The following is a 26,864-nucleotide window of genomic DNA, read 5'->3' on the forward strand; positions in this document are numbered from 1 at the left end:
GTTTATAAAGTTTCCTCCATGTTATGATACATCTCACAATTAGTGCTTAATAAGCTGCACGTATTTATTTTTCAATATTTTATACAAAGACCCGCATCTCTAGTGCAGTGTTCCATAATTTCGGAGCAAAATTGACCCTTGATCGCAAACACCCTTTGGGTTGCGCAACTGAACAGCATGGACTTCAAGTCCCGGTAAGCATTGCGGCAGGCGTACCGGAACTATGGGGGCCGAGAGGGGGCCGGGACCCTACGGTCCTTTCCCACCCAGAAGCCCGCGGGCTGCTCGGAACGCTGTCTGTATCATGGCCGCGGGAGCCGGGACAGGGGGCCCCGCTTCCGGCCCGGACGTTCTGCGTGATCCGGCGGCGTCACAGTCGAGGAAGCGGTCCGGTCGGGAGGGCGGGGAGGGTGCGCGGCGAACGGACACGATGGCGGGAGGAGGCGGGAGCAGCGACGGCACCGGGCGGGCGGCAAGCCGGCGGGCGTCCCGCAGCAGCGGGCGGGCTCGGCGGGGGCGGCACGATCCGGGGCTGGGGGGCGCGGGGGAGGCACGGCTGGAGGAGGCTGTGAACCGCTGGGTGCTCAAGTTCTACTTCTACGAGGCGCTGCGGGCCTTTCGAAGTAGCCGGTACGGGGACTTCAGGCAGATCCGGGACATCATGCAGGGTGAGGGCCGGGCCCGGGGAAGGGGAGTGGGGGTGGGGGGCGGTGTTCGGGGCTGGGGGAGGGGGATCGCCGAGCCAACGCTGTCTTCTTTCCCAGCTTTGCTTGTCAGGCCCTTGGGAAAGGAGCACACCGTGTCCCGGCTGCTGCGGGTTATGCAGTGTCTGTCGCGCATTGAAGAAGGGGAGAATTTAGGTATGGCAATGTTTGTGTTCTTCTCCGGGTTTAGAGTTACTCTGTTACCAAATTTACATCCGGGACTGACGGATTCGGGATTGAGGTGCGCTGCGTTCGGATCAGTGGTCGTGTTCCTTCTGGAATGAGCATGCTCTGGGCTCTAGTTTCTGCAGTTGATGAGATTCTCTTGCCTGCTTTTCTGTGGTTTGCGTTTTTCTTTTTATTTCCTCCCACCTGTTTCTTGCTCGCCCCAACTTTGCTGCTGTCTGAAGTGAGTTATGTTAAGATGGCCACATCTTTCCCCCCATATAGAGAGTTTTCACAGTAGAAGCACATTTTTATTTTCTGAATTGAACTTGAAAGCTGTTTAGCAAAACGGTCTACAGTTTCTGGCCGCTTGTATCCGAGGAGGATGTGTGCATCTTGAAATCTGAGCTGCAAATGCATGTGTTAAAATTTTTTTTTTTTACCTGTCTTGAAAATTAAGTCATTTCAAATTAATTGACTTGAATTTGGACCCTTAACATGTTTGTAAGCCTATAGCGAGTTAGTCAGCAATCAAATGCAAATCTTACTATATTTGCATGTTTCCTGTCCATTAGTATATGTATTTTTGGACATAACGTTTCTACTCTGGAGAAAATAGCTTTAAAGTGAAAACTGTGCTCTTTGTCCTAGACTGTTCCTTTGATATGGAGGCTGAGCTCACACCCCTGGAATCAGCTATCAATGTGCTGGAGATGATTAAAACGGAATTTACACTGACAGAGGCAGTGGTGGAATCCAGTAGAAAACTGGTCAAGGAGGCTGTAAGGCTCTATTTTTCTTTTTTCTTTGAACAAAAATCAGAGGTCTTTGAGGATACAATGCTTATCTTTTTGTGTGCGGTGGAGGAAAAACGGTGGAGAGAGAGCAAGTGAGCACACTCAAACATGAACATACAGATAGATATTATCTCTTCAGGCAACCCCTTCTCAGCCCAGACTTGGAAAGAACCATTGATGGTAGGTGCTCAGCTTTTGTGATTTTCATGTGGCCCTTGCAGGAGGGGCCACAGTACGTAGGAAATGGGTTGGCACTGAAGCCTGGAGGTTATTACATACATTTCGGAGAACTGTGGAAGGACTAGAAGTAACTGGTTTGGTCACCCTTATATATAATAAACCAAGGAGAAGAGCTGGGGCCTTGGGAAATGTGGGACTCTGGGCTATTTCATGCAATTGCAGGAAGAGAGGCTTAGGGAACATTCCCCTTGAATAGGCACATTGTGATAATCAGCCAGTTAGAAAAACAGTCATGGTGGAAGGCTTGCACAGGTAGTGTTCTTGACAAGAAAAAAAGCTAGTGGAGTGTCTAGGAATTTGGGACTATTGACTCTGTCATGGCTCAGGTAGCTTCAAGTAGTAGAACCTATTTAAAACATGGACTTGGCCTGGCCAGTCTCAGTGGTTGAGCATCAACCCATACACCAGGAGGTCACAGTTCCATTCCAGGTCAGGGCACCTGCCCCTGATGCAGGCTTGATCCCCAGCAGGGGGCGTGCAGGAGGCAGCTGATTGATGATTTTCATCATTGATGTTTCTATCGCTCTCTCCCTCTCCCTCTCTCTGAAATCAATAAAAACATATTTGAGGGGAAAAAATACCAAAAACATAGAGTGGCCATGGGAACCAGTCAGAAAGAGTGTTTTGTTCTCCAATAACAAAGGCTAGGGATGTGGAAGCAGATTCAGAGGTGGGGACTGAGGAACAACAGCTCAGCATTGCCTTGGTGATAGAAAGTAAGAAAACTGGTAAGAAAAAGAAAGAGCACCCCCTAAAAGGATGGAATTGCGTCCGAGGCAGAGGAGGCTGAGATTAAAGCCTTGCTTAGCAATGAGGACTCTGTCCCTTGGTGGTGTGCTGAGTGCTCAGGTACCCTGTTAAAACTAGTGTGTGTGAGGTTCAGACATTTACTCAGTTAAGGGCCTTGGAAAGAGCTACTTTTGCTCTTGCAAAGAAAGCTTAGATAATTCTAGTTGCAAGAATAGAATTTTGGTTTAGGTAAGCGAGGCTTGTGTTGGAGGGAAAATGCCAGAAAAGACATATTAGCAAGGGAAGAGAAATCCATGCTGGCTTTCAGAATAGCTTTCGAATGGAAAGAAACAGCACCAGTTCAGAGTAATTTGTGTAGCTGCTATTACGTAGCTAGCTGAGAAGTGCAACTCCTTCAGAACACAAGGACTATAGATTTGTCTTCTGGAAGAAGCTTTGTGGGCTTTCATCTTTCAGCTGTATATTATTTTAAGGTCACTGATCTTTAGTGTAGGAGCTTCGTTAAGGAAAAATCTATTCATAAAGTCTAGTTAAGCATTTTCTTATGTTGACTCCGTCTCCTTTCCATTTTCTACCAGGTACAAGATCTCGGTATACTTAACTGTATTACTATTACTGCTGTGTAACAAATTATCCCAAAACTTAGCAACTTAAAACATTAAAGTATTTTCTCCCATTTTCCAAGAGTCAGGAATGTGGTAGTTGTTCAGCCAGCGTATTTCTGGCTGAAGTCTCCCATGAGATTATAGTCAAGCTGACTACTAGGGTTGAAAGATCTGTTTCCATGCTCTCTCACACAGTTGTTAGCAGGACTCACTTCCTCCAAGACTGTTGGTTGTAGACTTTAGCTCTTTGCCTCCCACAGGGCTGCTTACATCATGGTAGCTTGCTTTCCCTGGACAAGTGATCCAGGAGAACGAGAGCCCAAGACAGAAGCTGCAATCTTTTATAACTTAATCTCAGAAGTAATGTCGTACCATCACTTCAGGCATATGCTATTGGTCACATAGTTCAGACCAACTCTGGATTAGTGTATAAAATGGGACTATGTGCGAGGTAGGGATCATTGGGGGCCATCTTAGAGGCTGGCTATCAAAATTATCTTGATCTAGTTATTACATACTATGTCACTTGTCCTTTTTTTTTTTTTATCAAGTGAGTTATTTTTTAAGTTAGATCTTCTCAGCGTATAGTCTGGGGATTTCTTGCAGGTCTTCAGGACCCTTTAACGGGTCAAAAACAATTTTCATAACAATGCCAAAAACAATAGTCAATTTTTTTCTGTGCATTGACATTTGCACTGATGGTGCACAAGCAATGATGGGTAAAATTGCTGGTGCCTTAGCATGACCAAGGTAGTGGTAAATTGGATTAGTACTCCTTGTATTCATTGCCACATGCTTGCAGTTAAAAAAAGCCAGTTTCAGTTAAGAATGTCTTTGAGGAAACAGTAAAAATTATTAATTTTATTTAATCTAGACTCTTGAGCAAACATCTTTTCACTATTTTGTGTGACAAAATAAGAATTTTGCCTGAAGTATTTTTGCTGCAAATTTGATGGTTGTCTTCAAGAAACCCCCTGGAGTGATTGAGTTGCAGGCTGACCTGGCTGCCTTTTTGTTGTTGTTAATCCTCGCATGAGGATATTTTTTCCATTGCTTTTCAGAGAGAGTGGAAGGGAGGAGGGAGGGGAGAAAAAGTAGAGAGAGGGAGAGAAGGAAAGCAGGAGAGAAACATCAATGTGAGACAGACACATTGACTGGTTGTCTCCCATACATGCCCTGACCAAGAGCAGGGAGTGAACCTGCAACCCAGGTACCAGCCCTTGACTGGGAATCGAACCCAAGGCCCTTCGGTGAATAGGCCAACACTTTAATCATTGAGCAACACTGGCCAGGGCCTAGCTGCCTTTTTAGTGGAACACCATTTTGACTTGAAGCAGTGGTTCTCAACCTGTGGGTCGCGACCCTTTGGGGGGTCGAATGACCCTTTCACAGGGGTTGCCTAAGACCATGGGATAACACATATATAGTTACATGTTGTTTTTGTGATTAATCACTATGTTTTAATTATGTTCAATTTGTAACAATGAAATTGGGGGTCACCACAACATGAGGAACTGTATTAAAGGGTGGCAGCATTAGGACGGTTGAGAACCACTGACCTGAAGGAACTGGCCATTATTTTCTTGAGAAAGTGAACTTGTCACTTCAAGGAAAACAATTGTCAGTATTTGTTACCAATGACAAAATTCAAGTTTTCAAGTGAAAGAGTTTTGGAAAACTTGTATTAATGTGCTTGATAGCTTCCCAATTCTTCAAGACTTTTCTGATAAGATTGATGATGGAATTAACAACTGTGACTTTAAAAATATTTTAAATAAATGGGTCAATATTTGGATGATCTACATAATTTGATGAACCAATATTTTCCAGATGATCAGTGCATTATATTACAGAATCACTTGTGGGTAAAAGATCCATTTAAAGTATAAGATAGACTAACACTTTTTTATGTAACAGATGATGGAAAGTTCACTTGCCAAAGTTTGGTATAGAGTTGAAGAAATATAGCCATAATTTTCTGAAGGGCTATTAAAATATTCCTTCCTTTCCCAACTTCATATCTGTGAGGCCAGATTACTTTTTGTATATATTTCAACCAAAACAAAATGAATGCAGAAGCAGAAATGAGAATCCATCTTTCTTCTATTAAATCAGATATTAAGATTTGTAAAAATGTACAATGCCACCCTTCCCATTAAACTTTTGTCTTAGAAAATATAGTAATTTTTCATAAAGGTATGTATTTATGTTAAACTGTAATGAATTAATGTTTTTTAAATGAATTAATAAATATCTTTAAATTTCCTCAGTTTTATATTTCTAATATGATTATTAATAGATATAACTCACATAAATAAAAGCTCTTTGGGATCCTCATTAACATTTAAGAGTATAAAGGAATCCCAAGACCAAAGAGTTTGGAAACTGCTTCTGTAAAGTAATGCTATTGAGTCTATATTGGTTTTCTCTTCATCCCTAAAAGAGACATTCCTCAGTTAATGCTTCTGTCGAAAACAGCAGCGAAGAGCATGTATGGCATGTTTTGGGGAAGCATTTATTTGTTGCTTTTTGCTGTGGCAGCACTTTCCCTGAACCTTGCTTTGTAAGAGCACTTTGATTTTCTTTTGGTGCTTTACCCCATCTGAGGGGCTGGTGGATCAGACAAACTCTCCCAGAAGTTTAATTTTTGAAACAAAAGGCTTTGTCAAGGCTTTGAGCATGCCTGCTTTCCCATAACAGCCTGGATTCTTTCTGAGTTTTCTTCTTTAGCCTTTCTTCTGTGAGTTTGGTTTTCTCTTTCTGTTCATTTTCTATCTTTCCCCCCCAATCATAAGTCTGTCTCCCCTCTATTGAAAATCTGTGCTTGGAATTTCCCTTTTGTTTAAGTTAGCAAGAAACCACTGCTATTGCTTACACCCCAAGAACCTTAACAGACACATAAGAGAAGAAATTACACTTCTGAATACTCTCAAGTGAAAAAGCAATGGTTCATCTCTTTAAAAGAAATCTTCACCGGAAATTAATACTTAGTTTTAAAAGATAAGCTCATAGTACAAACTTTGGAGGCAGACTTTTAGATTTTGAAAGCATTTGCATTTCCTTTCTTGTTTAACAAATTAAATACAACAGGACCTATGTTCCAGTTCTGGAATAGATTAAGCATACTCTCTTCTGCTTACCTTAATGCTGCAAGTATAAGTCCTGCACAGAATGTGTGGAACAGCTCTCTGAGGACTTAGAAATGTAAATGGTAGTAAGAGATGGGGAAGAACACCAGCATTTGAAAGTCTACCAAACTGGTGATGAGTAGTTTATCATTTTTCCCCTCTCCAGTATCTTCCAGCCTGGACTTGAAGGCTCCTTAGACCTGGAAGTGCACACCAGGTGTGAACAGAAAGAACTCCAAGGGAGGTTCTCTCTGGTCTGAGGAGAGGAAAGATCTAAGGGTCAGAGAGGGTGGGAGAAATGCCAGTTTTGTTTTTAACTCCCTTCTCTCCTGCCCCAGCACCTAGGCAGTACTATAGTGATGGCAGCAGGGCAGGCACCGAAAACTGAAGGCAGAATTCCTTTCCTCTTTAACAGTAGAGGTGTGATCCCCAGAACTTGGAGCAACTTCCGTTGCTTTTTAAAGAGTATATATTTTTATTGATTTCAGAGGAAGGGAGAGGGGTAGAAAGAGATAGAAATATCAATGATGAGAGAGAACCATTCATCAGCTGCTTCCTGCACACCCCCTACTGGGGATTGAGCCTGCAACCCAGGCATGTGACCTGACCGGGAATCAAACCGGGACCTCCTGATGCTCAACCACTGAACCACACAGGCTGGGTTCCATTGCTTTTTTTACTGTACATCCTGCTGCTGTAGATACAGCCCTGGATACAGATGCAGTTAGTGTGTGGCACAGTGGGGAACTAAAGCCCAGAAATGCAAGGCTGATTCAGTATTTGAAAATAAGTGTAATCCACTCTATTAATCTAAAGGAAAAAAACCACACAGTCATTATCAGTTGATGCCAAAAATGTATTTGACAAAACTCAATATTAGTTCATGATAAAAACACTCAGAAACTAGGAATAAAAAGTAACTTCCACAACCTGATAAAAGGCATCTACAAAAAAACTACAGCCAACATCATACTTAATGGTGGAGAAGGAATGCTTTGTCCTTAAAATCCAAAACAAGGCAAGGAATCCATTCTCACTACTTCCATTCTACATCATATTAGAAGACCTAGCTAGTGCAGTAAATTAAGAAAAGGAAATAAACAGCAACAAACAAGAAAGGAAGGAATAAAATTGTCCCTTTTTGCAGAAGACATCACCCTGTATGCAGGGTGGGGCAAAAGCAGGTTCACAGTGTTCAAATGGAAAATAATACAATAATTAATAATAATACAAAAATAAACTTGCATACTCACCACAGTAAACCTACGTTTGCCCCATTCTGTATAAAAATATATCCAATGGAATATACAAAAAAAGCTATACTAAGTAACTTTAGCAAGATAGCAGGATATAAGATCAACACAAAAATCAATCATATTTCCATATACTAGCAATAAAGATTTTGAAATCAAATTACCAAAACAGTGCCATTTACAATACAGTAGTCTCCCCCTTATTATGGGAAATATGTTCCAAGACTCCCAGCAGATGCCTGAAACCTTGGGTAGTATTAAATCTTATGTATACTATGTTTTTCCCTACACATACATACACTAATGGCATCTCTTTGCCATATCCTAATTACCATCATTACCACTTTGTGCTTTGGGGCCATTATTAAGTAAAATAAGGGCTACTTGAACACAAGCATTGTCATACTATGACTGTCAATTTGATAACCAAGACAGCTACTAAATGATTAACAGACAGCGTGTGCAACATGGATACGCTGGACAAAGGGATGATTCCTGGTCCAGGCAGGATGAAGCGGGAAAGCCTGAAATTTCATCATGCTACCTAGAGCGATGGTGCAATTTAAAATTTGTGAATTGTTTATTTCTGGAACTTTCCATTTAATATTTTGGACTGCAATTGGCCATAGGTAACTGAAACTAATTTTGTATGGAAAATAATACAATATTTAATAATATAAGAATAAACTTGCATACTCACAACTGTAAACCCACTTTTGCCCCATTCTATATAAAAATGGATAATGGGACTACTCATAGCTCCCAAAAGAAAAATACATAAATATAAGTCTAGCAAAACATGTGCAGGATCTGTATGTGGGGAAAAATACAAAATGCTGATGAAAGAATTCAAGACCTAATAAATGGAAAAACATACCATGTTTGTGAATTGGAAGACTATAGTACACTAGAGGCCCGGTGCACAAAAATTTGTGCACTCGGAGGAGTCCCTCAGCTCGGCCTGTGCCCTCTTGCAGTCTGGAACCCCTCAGGGGATGTCCACTTGCTGGCTTAGGCCCGCTCCCTGGGGTAACAGGCCTAAGCTGGCAGTCAGACATCCTTCTGGCAGTCCAGGAGCCCTCGAGGGATGTCCACTTGCCAGCGGGGAACAGGCCTAAGCTGCAGTCGGACATCCTTAGCACTGCTGAGGAGGTAGGAGAGGCTCCTGCCACCACCGCTGTGCTGGCAGCCATCAGCCTGGCTTGTGGCTGAGCAGAGCTCCCCCTGTGGGAGTGCACTGACCACTAGGGGGCAGCTCCTGCATTGAGCGTCTTCCCCCTGGTGGTCAGTGTGTGTCATAGTGACCAGTCATTCCCACTCATTCTGCTGTTGGGTCAATTTGCATATTACCCTTTTATTATAGAGGATAGTTAAGATGTCATTCTCCAGTTGACCTATAGATTTAACATAATTCCAATCACAGTCTCAGTAGGATTTTCTAGAGATACAGACTGATTATAAAATAATATGTTAGGGCAGAGGAACTAAAACAAAACAGTTTTATAGAAGAACAAAATTGGAGGACTCACCACCCAATTTTAAGAATTATACTCCATGTAGACATGTAGATTCGTGTGGGACAGAGAGAATCCAGAAGTAAACCCACACAAATATGACTTAGTTTTTTGACAAAAATGTGAAGGCAACTTAATGATAAAGGGATAGTCTTTAACATACAGTATTGAAACAAATGTCCACATGCAAAAAAAGGAACCTTGACCTAAAACTCAGCCTATACAAAAATTCATTCAAAATGGATCATAATCTAAATGTAAAGTGTAAAGCTATAAAACTTTCAGAAGAAAACATGAAAGAAAATTTTTATGTCCTAGATATGACACTAAAAGAGGAAAAATTGATAAACTGAACTTCATCAAAATTTAAAACTGAGAAAAATACTGTTGAGAAAGAAGACAAGCTATAGACTGGATATAAAATTTGCACATTTTGCCCTGACCAGTTTGGCCCCGTGGATAGAGCATCGGCCTGCAGACTCAAGAGTCCCAGGTTCGATTCTGGTCAAGGGCATGTACCTTTGTTGCAGGCACATCCCCAGTAGGGAGTGTGCAGGAGGCAGCTGATTGATGTTTCTCTCTCATCGATGTTTCTAACTATCCCTCTCCCTTCCTCTCTGTAAAAAATCAATAAAATATATTTTTTAAAAAAAATAAAATTTGCACACTTTATATCTGACAAAGGACTTTTATCCAAAATATATAAAGAACTCTAGAATTGTGCATCTAAAACTTGTATAATTTTGTTATCCAGTATTACCCCAATTCAATAAAGAGGAAAAATATATAAAGAACTCTCAAAAAAAAAAAAAGAAACAACTCTATTTTAATAATGGGCAGAAGACCACCAAAGAGAATAAGCGGATAGCAAGTAAGTACATGAAAAGATGCTCAACATCAGTCAATAGGGAGATACAAAGTAAAGCCACAATGAATACCAGGACATACCTATTGGAGAGGCTAAACTTTAAAAACTAACACTAAGAAGTGCTAGTGAAGATGTGGAGCAACTGGAACTCATGTTGCCGATGAGAATGCAAAATGGTATAATCACTCGGGAAAACAGTTTGGCCACTTATGAAGTTAAACATACATTTTCCATATGACCCAGCAATTCCACTCTTGGGTATTTACTGTAGAGAAATGAAGTTATGTTCATACCAAAACCTGTACATGAATGTTTTAGCATCTCTATTCATAATCACCAAAAATTGCAGACAACCCAAATGTCCTTCAAAAGGGGAATGGATAAACAAAACTGTAGTAGATCCATACAAAGGGATTTACTGTTCAGCAATAAAAAGAATTTTTGATAATGCAACAACATAGATGGATTGCAAAGGCATCAAACTGAGGGAAGTAAGCTAGTCTCAAGGCTATGTCCTTTAAAAAAAAAAAAGCGCTAAGTACTGTATAAATCCATTTATGACATTCTTGAGGAGTCCAAATAGTGAAAAGATTAGGGATGTGGCGGAGTGACTACAGAGAGGCAGCACAAGGGAGGTTTTTGTATCCTTAAGAGAGGCAGGCAATACTTGTGTTAAAACTCAACAGTCCACCAAAAATTAATTTACTATATGCAAGGCAAATAAAATTTAAAAGCAATGGCACCTGACTTAAAAAGGTAAAATATTTTTGAATGACTTAAAAAGGTATTCAAGAAAGTATAGTTTTAGTATTTTTCTGCAAAAAAATTCTGTAAAAGTGAATGTGGTCATCTGATTAAATCAGTGGTTCTCAACCTTCTGGCCCTTTAAATATAGTTCCTCATGTTGTGACCCAGCCATAAAATTATTTTCGTTGCTACCTCATAACTAAAATGTTGCTACTGTTATGAATTGTAATGTAACTATCTGATATGCAGGATGGTCTTAGGCGACCCCTGTGAAAGAGTCGTTCGACCACCAAAGGGGTCGTGACCCACAGGTTGAGAACCGCTGGATTAAATGGAAGGACTTTGTACCTTCCCTGAGCAGCAAGAATTTAGGCTTATGCATTCAGGAGCATTTGACTAGTTTGCCCTGTAGGGCTGTGCTCAGCATGTTGACAGAATGACCAGAGATTAGTACTTCATGGATTTGCTATTCCTCCTACTCTTGTCTGTTTCTCCTTAAATTCTTCCCTGTGAAGACTGAAAATAATCTACCTATGAACCAATTTTCCTTCCTTTTGTATGTGAGGTATGTCTGATACCTCTCTTGGGACAGGATCTAAGGGAGCTACTTTATCCTGTTAGGTAATTCCAAGTGCTCCCAGTTTTCCCCTGGCCTTTCTAATTAAAAAAAAAAGGGGCGCATGTTTTTAAAATATCCTTTTTAATTTTCAATTTACGGTTAATTTCCCTCTACTATAGTCTCTTGGGTTTTCTTGTGTGTGTTTTTTACCAAAGGACTCTTCTTTTCCTCTGGTTGTTGAGACCTCATCCTAACTGAAACTTTGTCCTCTTTTGTGGCGGCTGTGGATGAGCTGGGTTTGTCTGTCTCAGTAATTCCCTGCACATTTTAACTGGAATAATGTATCCTACCCTCTCTCCCTCCATTACATCAAAGCTTTAGCATCGAAAAAGAACAAAACCAATTGTTCTGGGGACCTGGAATGACTCGAGTCCATTTTGTCTTTCTGTACGAGGCCCTATTCAAATTGGGTAAATGGTCTGTAATCTAGGGGATCAGATTTTGCTGTAATAGGCATCTTTTTAAAAAATTGAATGTAATGCTGAAAATCTATACCCTACACTGAAAGAGCTTGCAGTTGTTCATAATGCTTGAACAATAATTGTTAGTTTTTAAGTACAGGAATTTGAAAGAATGAAAAAGTTCTTCGGTATGTAAGACTCAGTTTCACTTTTTAGTAAAGCTTTGTGACATTTAATATTCTCATACTTATCACAACAGTTAAAAAAAGGTTTTTCCCCCTTTTGTAGGCTGTCATTATTTGTATTAAAAATAAAGAATTTGAAAAGGCTTCAAAAATTTTGAAAAAACATATGTCCAAGGACCCCACAACTCAGGTAAATATAATATTTTGCTTCTAAGACGTAAATACATTTCATTGTTTTTTGTGGGAAAACAGGAAAAGAGTTCTTTGTTAGGGTTGTTATGTAAATATTCAGCACCTTTAGCATGTTGTCCTTTTTTTTTTAATATATTTTATTGATTTTTTACAGAGAGGAAGGGAGAGAGATAGAGAGTTAGAAACATCGATGAGCTGCCTCCTGCACACCTCCTACTGTGGGTGTGCCTGCAACCCAGGCACATGCCCTTGACCGGAATCGAACCTGGGACTTTTCAGTTCGCAGGCCAACGCTCTATCCACTGAGCCGAACCAGTTAGGGCTAGCATGTTGTCTTTTATATCAAGGATATTTTACTGTTAGATTGGCTTTTAAATTTTTATTTTTTATTACACAAATTTACATAAGTCATTTACTTGCCCATTTCTGTCTGCTTTGTGACAGAACTTTAAGTGATCAGCACCAGGTATCAGACTATCAAGTTTTGTATCACTTCTGACTTTACTTACTGCTGCCTCCATGCTGATCCTGTAGACCTGAGAATTTGCCTTTGTAAGGACGTAACTCCTCTATTTTCTGGTGCCAAAAGCTCTGTTGATATCCTCTTCTTGGTTTTTTACCCCCTTTATTTTTCCTTAAAATTTTAACTTTTGAAAAGGTAACATGTACATAACACAAAATTTAAGAAGTACAACCAAAGAGCTTGCTGATACTCTCTTATCTCTGACTCAGCCATCTCATTCCTCTCTCTTCAAAGGCCACCAGTATTTTCTGCTTTTTATTTTTTCAGAGATATTCTGCGTATATGCAAGCAAATAAGTGTACATGTGTCTGTATATGGATATTTGTATACACACATATCCATTCTTCCTGTTCTTCTCATATACATATGTGAGCATATTCTACACACTAATTTGAGTATTCTTGTAAATTGCTTCTTTGACTTACTGTGTCTTAGAGATCATGTTATATTAGCAGATAAAGAACTTCTTTATCCTTTTTGTATCTTGGGTTTCTTTTTTAAGTTTAATAATCTGTAAGTAAATGTATAAAGGCACTTTAGACCCTAAGTTCTTCATCGTTATTTTATAGCTGCATGGTAACCCACTGTGGCTGATTCGTCATTTATTGACCCATCCTTTGTGGTGGGCTCCCCTTCCTTTCTGTGTACCAGTGGTTTTCATTGAGAATGTTGTGAAATTTCTGACAGTGTTGTCACAACTCATCATTGAATTTTTACCAGAGTTCTCCTTTTCATGTTGCCAATATTGGTCCTTTGTACAGAAACTGAGAAATGATCTCCTGAACATCATCCGTGAAAAGAACTTGGCCCACCCTGTTATCCAGAACTTTTCCTATGAGACCTTCCAACAGAAGATGCTGCGCTTCCTGGAGAGTCACCTGGATGATGCAGAACCCTACCTCCTCACGGTGGGCCTTGGCCTTCTCTTCCCATAACCATGATATGGCCTTGAGGATGTGCAGGCAATTAGAAAAGGACAACTCTTGTTAGAAGTGAAAAAATAAATGTGTGGAAAAGACTCTGAATTATATCCACTATCTTCCTTAATTAATTAAATGCCGTAAATATACAGAAGCAGAGATCCTGACAGAGGCAAATGAAACAAAGATTGTCTCTCTTACCTCCCATTTTTATCTCCTCTACATGTCATTAATCTGTGTGGTTGCTACAGGAGAAAATTCATCTTACAGTCGATGGTGGTTCCCAGAGGAGATGAAGTCCAAGTTAAATTGGGAGGAAGAGTGGTTTATTAGATGTGGTATGATGGGGTTGTTAACAGGAAGAAGGCATAATTGGAGAAAAGGTGTGATTAGAAGTATAAGGCAAAAGAGGCCAAATGAAGACATTCTTTAATCGGATCAAAGAGATCAGCATAAAGAAGGGAAACAGTGAGGCTCAACACAGTTTGTAGAAGAATTAGAGCCCAGTCTCTCCTAGTTTTCTTAAACTAGGATTTTGAGAGTGTTGAAAACATGGCTCTTAACTATAGGTGTGCAAGACCTATATTAGGATAGTGTCAATGATCCTAGCAGTCATTTGGCAAATCTCAAATTACTTGTAAAGCAGATTGTTTGGAATAATCCAGGAGCAAGTGTCAGGATACTTGGGCCTGGCCTAGGATCCTTTCCTTTGTGTTCCAGGTAACTGGAAAATACCTGCCACTTTCTTTGTGAGGATAGAGCTCGCAGCTCCTAAGATATCACTTGTCATTTGGCAAATTTGAGATTTGGCAAATCTCAAATTATTTATAAAGCAGACCATTTGGAATAATCCAGGAGCAAGTGTCAGGATATTAGGAACACTCATTAGAGTGTTCAAACTTGTGAATCAGATTCCCAAGAAGAGGAATGTGAAGTAAAACCACATAATTAAAGAATTTTTTCAATTCTTTGAAAAAGCAGTACTCAAACTGAGTTCTCCTTCAGCATAGAAACTATGAGCCATTGTTTGAAAAAGAAAAGGAAGAAATTTGAGATCATTCTTGTAAGTTCTCTTGCTTTTTATGTCCTAGTTTATGCCTAGATTGGGTTTGTAGGTGAACATGTTTGCATATTGAGTATGGTCATGGTTAAAGAAGCAGAGAATTAATGAAATTCTGTGGCTTCCTCTTCCTGATGACATCCTTTCCCAGATGGCCAAAAAGGCTTTGAAATCTGAGTCTTCTGCCTCAGCTACAGTGAAGGAAGATAAACAGCCAGCACCAGAGCCTGTGGAAAAGCCACCCAGAGAACCTCCGAGGTGAGAGATGCCCTTCTAACTTGTTACTGGGCTGCTCATACACGGCACTGTGGAGGTACAGAGCACACCTGGGAAAATGAGGGTACTGGAGACTGGATGTCAGATCCCTGACAGAAATTCCTTACTGGCCATCCCTCAAAAGTTCCGTCCTCCTGTTGCTCTTTGCCTCGCCCATATTTACTCAGCACTTCCTTGTTGATATCTGATCTGTTAATAGAGTGTTCAGACTGTGAATCAGATTCCCAAGACCAGTTGTGAAAGCAGGGGGCTCACAAATTTAGATGCCTTTGGGGGCCTGGTGGGAAAGGTAAAGGAGTGAAGTGGGTCTAGGGTAATTGAGAGCATGGACAGTGAACCAGGAGGGCATGCTTTTCAGCCTGTGTGATTGTTGCTGTCCAAGGATCCCCAAGCTTCAGTTCAAATTTTTGTGTGAGATAACAATTTTTCTTTTTTTAGCTTTCTCAATTTTTGAATGTTGGTAGTTATCCAGTTTTTAAAAAACACTTGCAGCTGAAACCGGTTTGGTTCAGTGGATAGAGCATCGGCCTGAGGACTGAAAGGTCCCAGGTTCGATTCCGGTCAAGGGCATGTACCTGGGTTGCGGGCACATCCCCAGGGGGAGATTTGCAGGAGGCAGCTGATCGATGTTTCTCGCTCATCGATGTTTCTAACTATCTCTCTCCCTTCCTCTCTGTAAAAAAAATCAATAAAATATATTAAAAAAAACAAACAAACAAACAAAAAAACACTTGAGTAGGTTAGGCAGACACCTGCCAGCTGGGTTTGGCCTACAGGCTGCCAGTTTGCCCTCTCCTAACAGTCTTAAAGCACACTAGCTATTCCAAACGACAGATGAACTTCTCTTGAAAAGGCAGTTTCTTGTTGTTCCAAAACTGTGGCACGCTTCTTACGCTGAGAATTCTCAAGGTCCCATTCACAAGTGTATTGTAGGAGAAAATGGGCAGAATGGAGACCAGTCTTTCACTTTGGCCACACGAGGGTCGGACTGGGACAGCTGGAAGGAGAGTTTAGACTTCAAAGTGAAATTGCTGGATTATCAGTAGGTTGTCCAGATGGACTTACATTTGTCAGACACTGTGTAAAGTTCTTACATAATGGAAAACACTGCTGTGGTCCACACAGACAAACAGGTTCGATCACACACAAGTTACAGAGGTCTCTGGAGTATCCGTGGCCCTCGTTCTTTTAAGGTTCTCTGATTTGGAGTTTAAAATCCATAGTTTAATGTAAATAGAAGCTTTTGTAAAGTAAGGTTATATCAAGCAATCTCTCGCTCTCTCTCTCTCGTGTTTTTTTGTTTTGTTTTGTTTTGTTTTTTTTAAATATATTTTATTGATTTTTTACAGAGAGGAAGGGAGAGAGATAGAGAGTTAGAAACATCGATGAGAGAGAAACATCGATCAGCTGCCTCCTGCACATCTCCCACTGGGGATGTGCCCGCAACCCAGGTACATGCCCTTGACCGGAATCGAACCTGGGACCCCTCAGTCCGCAGATCGACGCTCTATCCACTGAGCCAAACCGGTTTTGGCTTGTTTTGTTTTTTTAATTACAAGTCCTCAATTTGAGGATTCCTCTGCTAATATGAGCATCAACAGTGGTGAAACTGCCCTGGCCAATTTGGCTCCATGGTTAGTGTGGACTGAAGGGTCTCAGGTTTAGTTCCTGGTCAAGGGCACATACCCTGGTTTCAGGTAGCAGGGGTGTGTGCAGAAGGCAGCCAATCGATGAGTCTTTCTCCTATCGATGTTTCTCTCATCACCCCCCTCCTCCCTCCCTTCCACTCTGCCTAGAAATCAATGAAGAAAAATACCCTTAGGTTAGATTTTTTTTAAAAAGTGGTGAAACTGGCCAAAACCGGTTTGGCTCAGCGGATAGAGCGTCGGCCTGTGGACTGAAGGGTCCCAGGTTCGATTCCGGTCAAGGGCATGTACCTTGGTTGCGGGCACATCCCCAGTGGGGAGTGTGCAGGAGGCAGCTGGTCGATGTTTCTCTCTCATCGATGTTTCTAACTCTCTATCTCTCTCCTTTCCTCTCTGTAAAAACTCAATAAAATATATTAAAAAAAAAAAATTAAAAAATAAAAAAAAATTAAAAAAAAAAGTGGTGAAACTGATCTTAGTATGTTGCCTTATTTGTAGGCAGCTACGGAATACTCCAACCACCTTTGGAATTATGACTCTGAAAGCAGCTTTCAAGACTCTGTGCGGTTCACAAGATTCTGAGGCGATCTTCTCAAAACTGGACCAGAAAGATCTGGTACTTCCTACTAAAGCATCCCTGTCATCGCCGGCCCTCAAAAACAAGAGACCGAGAAAGGATGAAAACGAAGGTTCAGCTCCTGCTGAGGGAGAGAGTGGCTCTGAACTGCAGCCCAAGAACAAGCGTATGACAATTAGCAGATTGGTTTTGGAGGAGGATAGTCAGAGTACTGAGCTGAGCCCAAGCCTCAACTCCTCTCAGGAAATCATTCCAGCGTCACCATCCACGCCTGCCGTTCTCAACCAACCCCTTCCCAGGGAGAAGAATCCCAAGTATGAAGACCTTCTTTGTAGGAGTTTGGGGGCTGGTTGGTGGTCCTGGTTGGGCCTGGTATTGCTTCTGTGAATGAAGTAACTTGCATCTAAGCTGTTCACCACCAAGGCTTGCTCAGACTGCTAGAATGTGACTCGGGAGTGGGGAGAGACAACATAGCCATCTGTGCCAGTTCTGAAGCCCCACACGGGGCCTCCAGGCATTGCACGAGGGCATGAAGGGTGTCGGAGCCTCCTGCTCATTGCTGCTTCCATTTTTTGCAGACTGCTGAGTACCTTGACTACTAACTAGAGATTTATGAGTATTTACAGTTTTGCACTTTCTATGAGCTTTTGAGACTTGGCAAATTCAGTAAATATTTACTAACCTCTCACATTGTGCTAGGTTCTGTGGAGCAGTGGTTAGAATGCTTTCATTTTGCTCCCCTATCATGACCCCTGACCTCTCTCTCAAGTTTTGTTACCCTTCGTGTCCTCTCATGGATCCTTCCTCCAGGCACACTGGTCTGCTTGCTCTCTCTGGAACACGCTGTTTTGTTTCTACTACTGTATTCTTGCTCCCTGTCATCCCTCATGATTGGACTATCATCCCTCCATCACTGCTTGTCAGAATCCCATCCGTCCTTTAAAGGGAAGAGAAGCACTTTTTGTGGGCCAACTACATTTATGTATTATATTACTGAATCTCTACAATCTTCAGTTACCGATTATTAGCCCCATTTTATAAACGAGGAAGGTTCAGAAAAGTTGCTAACTGGCCTTAAGTCATTAATCCAGGTCAGTCTAGAGACTCAAGGGCCCATGGCCTGTACACTACACATCAGCCGCCTCTTAAAAATTCTGCCTCCTCCATGAACCTCCTGGTCATCCTGCTGTAGGTGACCTTGATGGTCTCCCCAGGCCATTGCCATCTGTACTGCTGCTCTTTGTTGTAGTTGTTTGGGGACCTGTGCTCTGGCAGCATGTGCTAGGTGTCCTGCGGGGCTGTGGCATCTGATAGGTGAGTCATACTCAGACACTAAGCTGCACTATATGCACCAATACCAGCATTTGGAGTGAGTGAGTCACGGCTGGGCAAGTAGATGCAGCTCAACACGCTTATTTTCGTTCTAGACGTGATCTCAGTGACTTCTTACAGCGACCTCGTGAGGCGTAGGTAGTGCCCATGAACAGATGAGAAAACTGGAAAGAGTGCCTGACCACAATAGTTTTATTAATGGGAGGATTTGTGAAGGTTTCAGACATAACTACCTCTCTCATGCGCCAGGGGTGATATGAAAGCAGAGGTTGGCACATTACAGGCCCTGAGCCCAGTCTGCCTGCTGTCTGTTTTTTGTAAAGGATTATTAGAATACAGCCACATCTATCGTTTATGTATTATCTGGCTCAGTTGTCTAAGGCTACTTTTGATGCTACATTGAGTTGAGTAGTTGCAACAAAGACATTAAGGCCTGCAAAGCCGAAGATCCTATCTGGCCCTTTACAAAAAAGGGACCCCTGTCCACGGAAGAGCTGAGCCTGCTCAGCAGGGTTGGTGGAGCAAACCTTGCAGAGGAGCAGATGTTGAGCTGGCCTTGAAAGATGACCTCTTACTCAAGAGGTCATCAAGCATATTGGGGACCTGGGGATTCTAGGCAGCAGGAACCCCTTGCATAAAGGCATGAGAATACCTGGTATGTTCCCAAAAATGTCATGTAGTCTGTATGGCAGGGGAATACAATGCACATGGAGGAAGAAAGTAGAAAAGTCTGGATAGGTAAATGGGCCAGAACTTGAATTCCTATTGTATTCTATCGGGTGGAGGTTCTCAAACGGCTTCATATCACAATTACCTATGGAATGTTTAAAAAATACATATTCCCAGGCACCCTACTACTGAATGAGAAGGGGCTGGGGAATGCTCTGTAATCGGCTTTTCTAACTATGTCCAAATAATTCTAACCCCACTAATCTGAAGGTTTCATGAGATACCAGTGAGGGTTTGGAAGAGGCACTGAGGGAAAGGAGAGTGGCGCTAGACACTGCTGCCAGGCGAGCGAGCAGTTAGGGCCTGGAGGAGCTGGGCCAGTGCAAGAGAGGAAGGCAGGATTAAGGTTTATCACCTGGAGGGCAGGGCCATGACTTACTAGGTTTTTATATCTCCCTCCCCCCCTCCCCCCCACTTGGCATGAGCAAGTACTAGGTGTTTATTAACCAAATAAAAATAATTACTGGTTTTTGCAATTTAAGGGACCACACGCAAAACTTATATATAAGTCCAGCAAAAGGTTAACATTTTAGGTTTTGTGGACCGTGTGTGTGTGTGTGTGTGTGTGTGTGTGTGGTGTATTTTTTGTTTTGTTTCCTTACAATGCTTTGAAAATATAACATCCATTCTTAGTTCAAGGGCTGTTCAAAATCCAGGAGCCACAGGCTATCCTGACTTTCCCGGGAGCACACAGCCACTAATAGGATGAAAATCCAGATCTCAGCCCCTTCCACAACACGAGAAATTATCAAGTACCAAACCATTTGTACACGTAATAAATGCCAAGTTGAGAGTAGGTGCAGGGGGTTACCACTGAACTGCAAAGACTATCTGCAGAAAGAGTGAACAGCTACTCAGGTGAAAATGACAGACCCAGAGGTGAAAATTTTATCCTAGCACTAGGATAAGTAGATAGAAAACTTAAGCTGTCTGACTTTTATTCACAAATAGTAACAGCTAATATCCTGAGAAGGAAAAATATCCTTTACTTTGTCTCAAATTAGTTATTCTCAGAGATAACATTTTGGGGGATATGATCCAATTAAAAAACAAAGGAAAGTAAATAGTCAATTAGGTAATTCCATAGAAAAACTCATGGAACTTAAGGAATTTTTTTTAAACTTATGCACTTATTAAGCAAACTGCTTTCATTACTCATTTGCAAAATAACCAGACAGCCTTAAAAATATGTATTTTGAGGGTGGTGGTGATGTATTCAGTGCTGTCTGAGGAGTGGTTCTATAGCCTGATGATGACACGGAGATACCAGGCCAGGTTAGGATTTAGGAGTTGTATGTAGGTGAATCTCGAATGTGGTCACAGCAGAGCAAGGGGAAATATAAGACTGCAAGTGAGCCAAGGACAGAATATGAATGACCCAGGATGAATGTTTTACACCTTGTCTCTCATTGATCTCTCCACAGATTACCCAAAGGCAAGTGGAACAGTTCTAATGGGGTTGAAGAAAAAGAGACTTGGGTGGAAGAGGACGAACTGTTTGATGTTCAGGGTAAGCTAGGAGATTCTCCTTGGTTTCTCCTTGACACCTGGAAGTGTAAGATGCATGTTACTATCACATCAGTGTTTCAGAAACTGCTTGTCTCCCAACTAGAAAAATTTCAGTAAGTTCCTCATTGTGTCTCAGGAGTCAATTATATGTCCTTTCCCATTAAATACTGGAGATTGTCAAAGCAGAACTTTGTATTTAATGAAAATTCCTGGTTTTGTTTTAATAAATCCTATCTTTAATTGTAACTGATGTTCTCCCTAAGTCTTTTAATTAGAAAAGGTAGAAGTGGCCATTCCCTGCATTTTTGTTTAGGTACAAAATCTCTTACCAGTTTCTACATGGTTTCTAAGATAAGAAACTTTGCTTTTCAATAATTATTATTGAACTTCCTAGCATTTGCATTAGAATCTCTCCTACCACATATTTCATATGCTAATAGAAATATCTAAGAGCTAAACCTGAATTTTGGAGATTTTTTTTTTTAATATGTTTTATTGATTTTTTACAGAGAAGAAGGGAGAGGGACAGAGAGTTAGAAACATCGATGAGAGAGAATCATCGACCAGCAGCCTCCTGCACACACCCCACTGGGGATGTGCACGCAACCTAGGTACATGCTCTTGACCGGAATCAAACCTGGGACCTTTCAGTCCGCAGGCCGACGCTCTATCCACTGAGCCAAACCGGTTAGGGCGTGAATTTTGGAGATGCTAAGCACTTTTTTTTTAATATATTTTATTGATTTTTTACAGAGAGGAAGGGAGAGGGAGAGTTAGAAACATCGATGAGAGAGAAACATCGACCAGCTGCCTCCTGCACACCCTCCACTGAGGATGTGCACGCAACCAAGGTACATGCCCTTGACTGGAATTGAACCTGCGACCCTTCAGTCCACAGGCCGAAGCTCTATCCACTGAGCCAAACCGGCCAGGGCCTAAGCACTTTTATAACGCACCACCAACCAATCCATTGCCACTTCCTAGGTTTTGTCTTTTGAAAGTAGCTTCAGTAGCCCTAACCCGTTTGGCTTGGTAGATAGAGCGGACTCAAGGATCCCGGGTTTGATTCTGGTCAAGGGCATCTACCTTGGTTGCGGGCACATCCCCAGTGGGGTGTGTGCAGGAGGCAGCTGATCGGTGTTTCTAACTCTCTGTCCCTCTCCCCTCCTCTCTGTAAAAAATCAATTAAAAAAAAAAGTAGCTTCAGTAGCAAAAACATAGTTGGCAAGATCAAGATCACAGGGAAAATGGGGGAAGTAACAAAATGATTAACAGTGGCATTAAATAGTCAAGAACAACAGAATATAAAAGTTCATCCACTTCCAATGCAGTCCAGATGTGTGTCAGCTTTAGAAATATGCTTCCACTATAGTATGAAATACTTCATAGTTTAAAAATAAATAATCTGCTCTGAGCCACCTTCCTCCATTGTTTAGGAAACACTGCTGGGACTGTGGCATCTGCTGAGACATCTAGCAAGTTTCATGTTTATGCAACTTTGCCTTTTCTTGCAGCTTTTTAACTAGCTCTCATTGCCTTGAAATGGCATGTCTTTTATACTTGTACGAGAGGCCCGGTGCACAGATTTGTGTATATTGAAAAGAAATTAATTAGAAGGTGGCTGGCGGGGCAGGGTGGACATGCCCTGCAGCCAACCTCCCTTGGTCCCTCCCCGGCCGACCACACCTGGGGGGGTGCCGGGGTTCGAAGAGCTTCTGCGGAGTGAGTGGGGGTCCCTCTGGCAGGTGGGATCCCTCAGCCTGGCCTGCGGGGATCCGGTTGAAACCAGCAGTCCCAACATCCCCCAAGGGGTCCCAGAGTGCAAGAGGGCACTCTACAAAGTTGAGTGCCCTCAGCAGCTCCTGCGTTTAGCGTCTGCCCCCTGGTGGTCAGTGCGCGTCAACCTACCAGCCAGTCAGCCAGTCACTTAGCCTATAGATTAGAGGCCCAGTGTCCGAAATTCATGCATGAGTGGTCTCTAGGCCTGTCTGACGATCGAAGCACGAGCGCCTGGCATGGAAGGGCAGGTCCCAGCTGACCTCTGGGCCCTGGGCAGTACCAGGGCCCTTAGGCGTCCCCTCTGCCAGAGTCATCAGGCCCCCATCCAGCTCCCTCAGTGTCTGGGAGCTGGGTTGCGGCCCCGCTCCCGGCCGCTGATCGCCGTCTGGGGGCGATAGGGCCCCGCTTGCACCACTTTGGCCTAGCGCTGCCTGCCCACCTGCTCTGCGGTCCCGCTCTCATCGGGGCCCATCAGGGCCAGCAGCACCTCCACAGCCACCTGCTGCCAGCACCGCGCCACCCCCTGGTGGTCAGCGCACGTCATAGCGAGTGGTTGAGCGGAAAATTTGCATATTAGGCTTTTATTATATAGGATTTTTAAAAATATATATATTTTATTGATTTTTTACAGAGAGGAAGGGAGAGAGATAGAGAGCTCGAAACATCGATGAGAGAGAAACATCGATCAGCTGCCTCCTGCACATCTCCCACTGGGGATGTGCCCGCAACCCAGGTACATGCCCTTGACCGGAATCGAACCTGGGACCTTTCAGTCCGCAGGCCGACGCTCTATCCACTGAGCCAAACCGGTTTCGGCTAGGATTTTTTTTTTTTTTAAGAGACAGTGGAAGGGAGGGGGAGAGACACAGAGAGAGAGACATCTTGATGTGAGAGAGACATTGATTGCATCCCACACATGCCCCAACCAGGGTCAGGGATCAAGCCTGCAACTTAGTGAGGTATGTGCCCTTGACCGGAATGGAACTGGGACCCTTCAGTCTGCGGACCGATGCTCTATCCACCGAGCCAAACCAGCTAGGGCATTACCCTGTTCTTCTGTTTAAGGAATTAAACTTAAACTTATATAAAATGATCAGGGATTTTAAAATTCTGACATGAAACAGTAAAAGTTATTTCAAAACAGTGATTAGCAAGGGGTTATAAAGCAGAAATCATGTATGTATAAGATGTATATTAGGGTTTTAAATACCACACTCAGTAATTTTAGAAAATGTAAGTTTTATTAAAGAGCCCCAAATCCATCATTAACCAACATTTATTAATGCCTTTTTGTATTGTATTTGCTGTGTACAGATTTTCATGGGCTGAAATGATTGGTATCTTGCAAACAAAGGACAAAACCAAATTCTCCTTTGGTGATATCCTTTCTTTTCTCAAAGTTTGTGAAATCTGAATCAAGCTTTCCCATTAGGGACATTCTATGTCTTTTTCTGGTGTTTGTGCAGAGAAAGTTAACTCTGAAATGAATCTACTTTTAATGTTTTCCAGCTGCACCAGATGAAGAGAGTACAAGCAGTGTAACAAAAAAGCAGGTAATTTAAAATTCTTTCTGGTTGTGTGGGTAGAACAGAGGTAAAATAAGTACCCACATCTCACAGACAGACTACCCATGCACCTGGCAAAAAATCCTTTGCATTTTTCTGATGATCCAAACTAAGTTAAATACAGCAGATCCTCAAGTAACGTCCTTTCTATCAATGTTTTGTTATAATGTTGATTAGATGCTGTACTTGTCTTGTTTCTATTAATTAGCCTAGGATAAAATTGGTTTTGTTAATACGTCCTCTCACTTAAAGTTGCCTTAAGTGAGGGCTTACTGTAGTTATTCTCTGGAAGAAAAATCTAGTTGGACAGCAACCTGACACATGTTCCTGATCATGAACAACACACAAGTTTGACGCTTGAATGCACAAGTGATTATTAATTGAAGTGAAATGGCAGGACACTGAAAATTTTAAATATCCGAATCCAGTGTTAACTTATTGTCTGTATCAGGTTTTAAAAATATAAAACTTTTTTGGGGGTTCATATTCTCCTAGGTTTCTTGAGTTTACCTCTTCACTGTATGGAGATGTAAATAAGTGGAGAGCCAGGTTATGATAAATCTTTTTGTTTTCTTTTACAGAAGTGGACTGTAGAGGAGAGCGAGTGGATCAAGGCTGGAGTGCAGAAATTCGGGGAAGGAAACTGGGCTGCCATTTCTAAAAATTACCCATTTATTAACCGAACAGCTGTGATGATTAAGGATCGCTGGCGGACCATGAAAAGACTTGGCATGAACTGAAACAGCTTTCATTTACACAGAATTCACAGGAGCATGGTTCCTAATAATAGCCCCGATAGTCTGCTTTCTTTCAGAAGTTGGGCTGGGATGAAAATTTTGGGCATCCTCCTCTGACGTGGGGGAGGTCCCAGTTCCACTTCATCGCTGTTGGAGATCATGGAGCTGCAAGCCAAGTATATCCCATGTCCTTGGCAGAGACGACAGGCAGACAGCTTGTACAGTGCCAGAATATCATTAGTATTTCCCTTCTTCAGTGGTTTGCTTGAATTCCAATCCCTGGTAATCAGTAGGACCTTCTCCTAGGAAATGGTGGAGTCTTTTAGGAACACTTATGACTCCATGACCTGTTAAAACCAGCAACGTGAGCATTATTTGGAGTGAACTTGTTCCAGGTAAAGCTTTAGCCTTTTGGTGCAAATGCAAAGGAACTTCGTCTGTCAGAGCCCACGCTGATGAGAGACCAGTCCTGGTGGAATCAGGGTCCCTTTAAAAACTGTTTTAGCCTGTTGTGACATCAACACCTAGGCCTAGTCTTGGCATTTGCTCCTAATATTTGCTGGGCTACGTAGGCAGGTTTAACCTCCACTTCTCATGTGGTGGAACCCGTGTGTTTTTTTGGTGATTGTAGATATGCTTAGCCCCTTGCCCCATTCTCTCTTCTCAATTCTCTTCCTTATGCTGGACTTTTAAAGCTTAAAAAAACAAACAAAAAATACCCCAATCCTGATTGAATATAAAAGCCTAATCCCATTCTTTGTGAAAATGGTTGCTTCCACCTGATTCCCTAATTGTGCTATGTTTGTGTCTTGCACTGGAATTCAACATTTCCTTCTTTTGTACTGTGTTGTGCTTGCTGTCTCTCTCAGACATCCTTGAAGACTGTCTTTTTAGCAAAAAGAAAATTCAGTAAAGTGTTTTCTGTAATCATTTTTTAAAATTTGAGAACTAATTATTGTCCATAACTTGTAGCCTTCTTCATTAAAGTCTTGCTTCTCTCAAAATATAAGTGGCTGTTTAATTGCAGCTCAACATGAATGAACACGTGGAGGTGGCAAAATGTTAATTATACAAGTTCTGCTGAACCACGTTGACTGTTAAAAAGCGATGTCAAACTATACTGGATATTGTCATCTTTGGAAGCCACCTGGAACACTTATTCTCTTCGGAGTGAAAGATGTAAAGAAATGCTAAAGTTTCAAATTCATCCTGTAGTTACAAGTTGGAAGCTTTGTACAGCTTTATTACCTGTTAACTGCATGTTTAGGGGTTTGGTACTGTTTTTTCCGTCAATGAACCCCAAATGAAACGACAGTGAGAACTTGATCTCCTCTCAATACAGCCGCCGCCTCTTGATCTGGTGGCAGCTAGTGTGGTCTCCCTCTAAACTGGATTCGGATCCAGAAGCTTTTCTCCCCTCAACTCACCTCAGTAAGAGGGCGTGCTCTGGGTAGAAGAGTGACACTGCGATGATTTAGGGAAGCAAAATATCCTAATCAGCATTTCTCAAATGTGAAAAATGTACAGGTCCATGAACATTTTTTAAAACATCGCTTCAGTGTTATGTTAATGAAGTGTGTACAAACAAAATACAGACTTTGGCTTCTAGAGAACTAGAAAACTTACCATGTACTGTTGACTGTTGCGCTGAGTCTAAGTCACTGCTCATGTCATGAGTAGAGTAAAAACTGGCAGTGGGGAACCTGGGTGGGGTTCCTGTGCCACCGTGTGCTGAGAAATGATCCCGGTCTCTCCCACCTCCACCTCAGCAAGAAGAGTGCTGTGACATTTGCTCTCCTCCAGAACTGAACACAATTATGAAGTCTGTTCTTTGTTTATTCCCTTGTGATAGTTCAGGTATTACACTTGGAGTCAATGTGTTGAATCTGAAGCAAGACTTGCTTAGAAGCTGTTAATGCTGTTTTGTTTTTTAAGATTATGGCTGAAATAAAAACATTTAGACATTGGCACGACTCAGAGAGTGACAGAAATACTGTCCTGATGGGTAAGAGTGTGAGGCCCAGTCAGGGCCCCGGCAGTGCC

At 42.0% G+C, this 26,864-nt stretch overlaps 2 protein-coding genes across 5 annotated transcripts in view; one reads left to right on the forward strand and one right to left on the reverse strand.

Moving 5' to 3' along the window:
• NIP7 (nucleolar pre-rRNA processing protein NIP7) overlaps positions 1 to 26,864 on the reverse strand; it is a 71,187-nt gene that overhangs the window by 35,079 nt on the left and 9,244 nt on the right. The window contains exon 5 of one of the 2 annotated variants that reach the window (XM_036346422.1): positions 24,739 to 25,168. The exons of the other annotated variant lie outside the window; for it this stretch is intronic. Within the exon in view, the coding sequence (XP_036202315.1) occupies positions 25,154 to 25,168 (15 nt within the window). The 3' untranslated portion in view covers positions 24,739 to 25,153. Of the gene's footprint in view, positions 1 to 24,738; positions 25,169 to 26,864 lie in introns of those variants that run through there. 2 annotated transcript variants of the gene reach the window in all.
• Positions 223 to 25,827, forward strand: TERF2 (telomeric repeat binding factor 2). Of its 3 annotated transcripts, XM_036346416.1 has the most exons (10): positions 224 to 668; positions 765 to 860; positions 1,521 to 1,651; positions 12,080 to 12,166; positions 13,453 to 13,599; positions 14,823 to 14,929; positions 17,092 to 17,484; positions 20,656 to 20,741; positions 24,029 to 24,072; positions 24,666 to 25,827. In XM_036346416.1, the coding sequence occupies exons 1-10, from the start codon at positions 224 to 226 to the stop codon at positions 24,822 to 24,824; spliced, it is 1,695 nt and encodes a 564-aa protein (XP_036202309.1). In that variant the 3' UTR covers positions 24,825 to 25,827. The 3 variants fall into 3 exon arrangements, with proteins under 3 accessions (XP_036202310.1, XP_036202311.1, XP_036202309.1); XM_036346417.1 differs by lacking the exon at positions 12,080 to 12,166 and having other exon boundaries at positions 223 to 668; XM_036346418.1 differs by lacking the exon at positions 765 to 860 and having other exon boundaries at positions 223 to 668.

Source organism: Myotis myotis, unplaced genomic scaffold, assembly GCF_014108235.1.
Source record: "Myotis myotis isolate mMyoMyo1 unplaced genomic scaffold, mMyoMyo1.p scaffold_m19_p_19, whole genome shotgun sequence".
Classification (NCBI taxonomy): Eukaryota; Metazoa; Chordata; class Mammalia; order Chiroptera; family Vespertilionidae; genus Myotis; species Myotis myotis.

Excerpts from the sequence above, each read along its gene's own strand:
- TERF2 (XM_036346416.1), top strand. The coding sequence starts at position 224 with ATGGGGGCCGAGAGGGGGCCGGGACCCTACGGTCCTTTCCCACCCAGA. Across the intron at positions 861-1,520 it reads TGAAGAAGGGGAGAATTTAG|ACTGTTCCTTTGATATGGAG; the intron begins GTATGGCAATGT and ends TCTTTGTCCTAG. Across the intron at positions 12,167-13,452 it reads CCAAGGACCCCACAACTCAG|AAACTGAGAAATGATCTCCT; the intron begins GTAAATATAATA and ends TCCTTTGTACAG.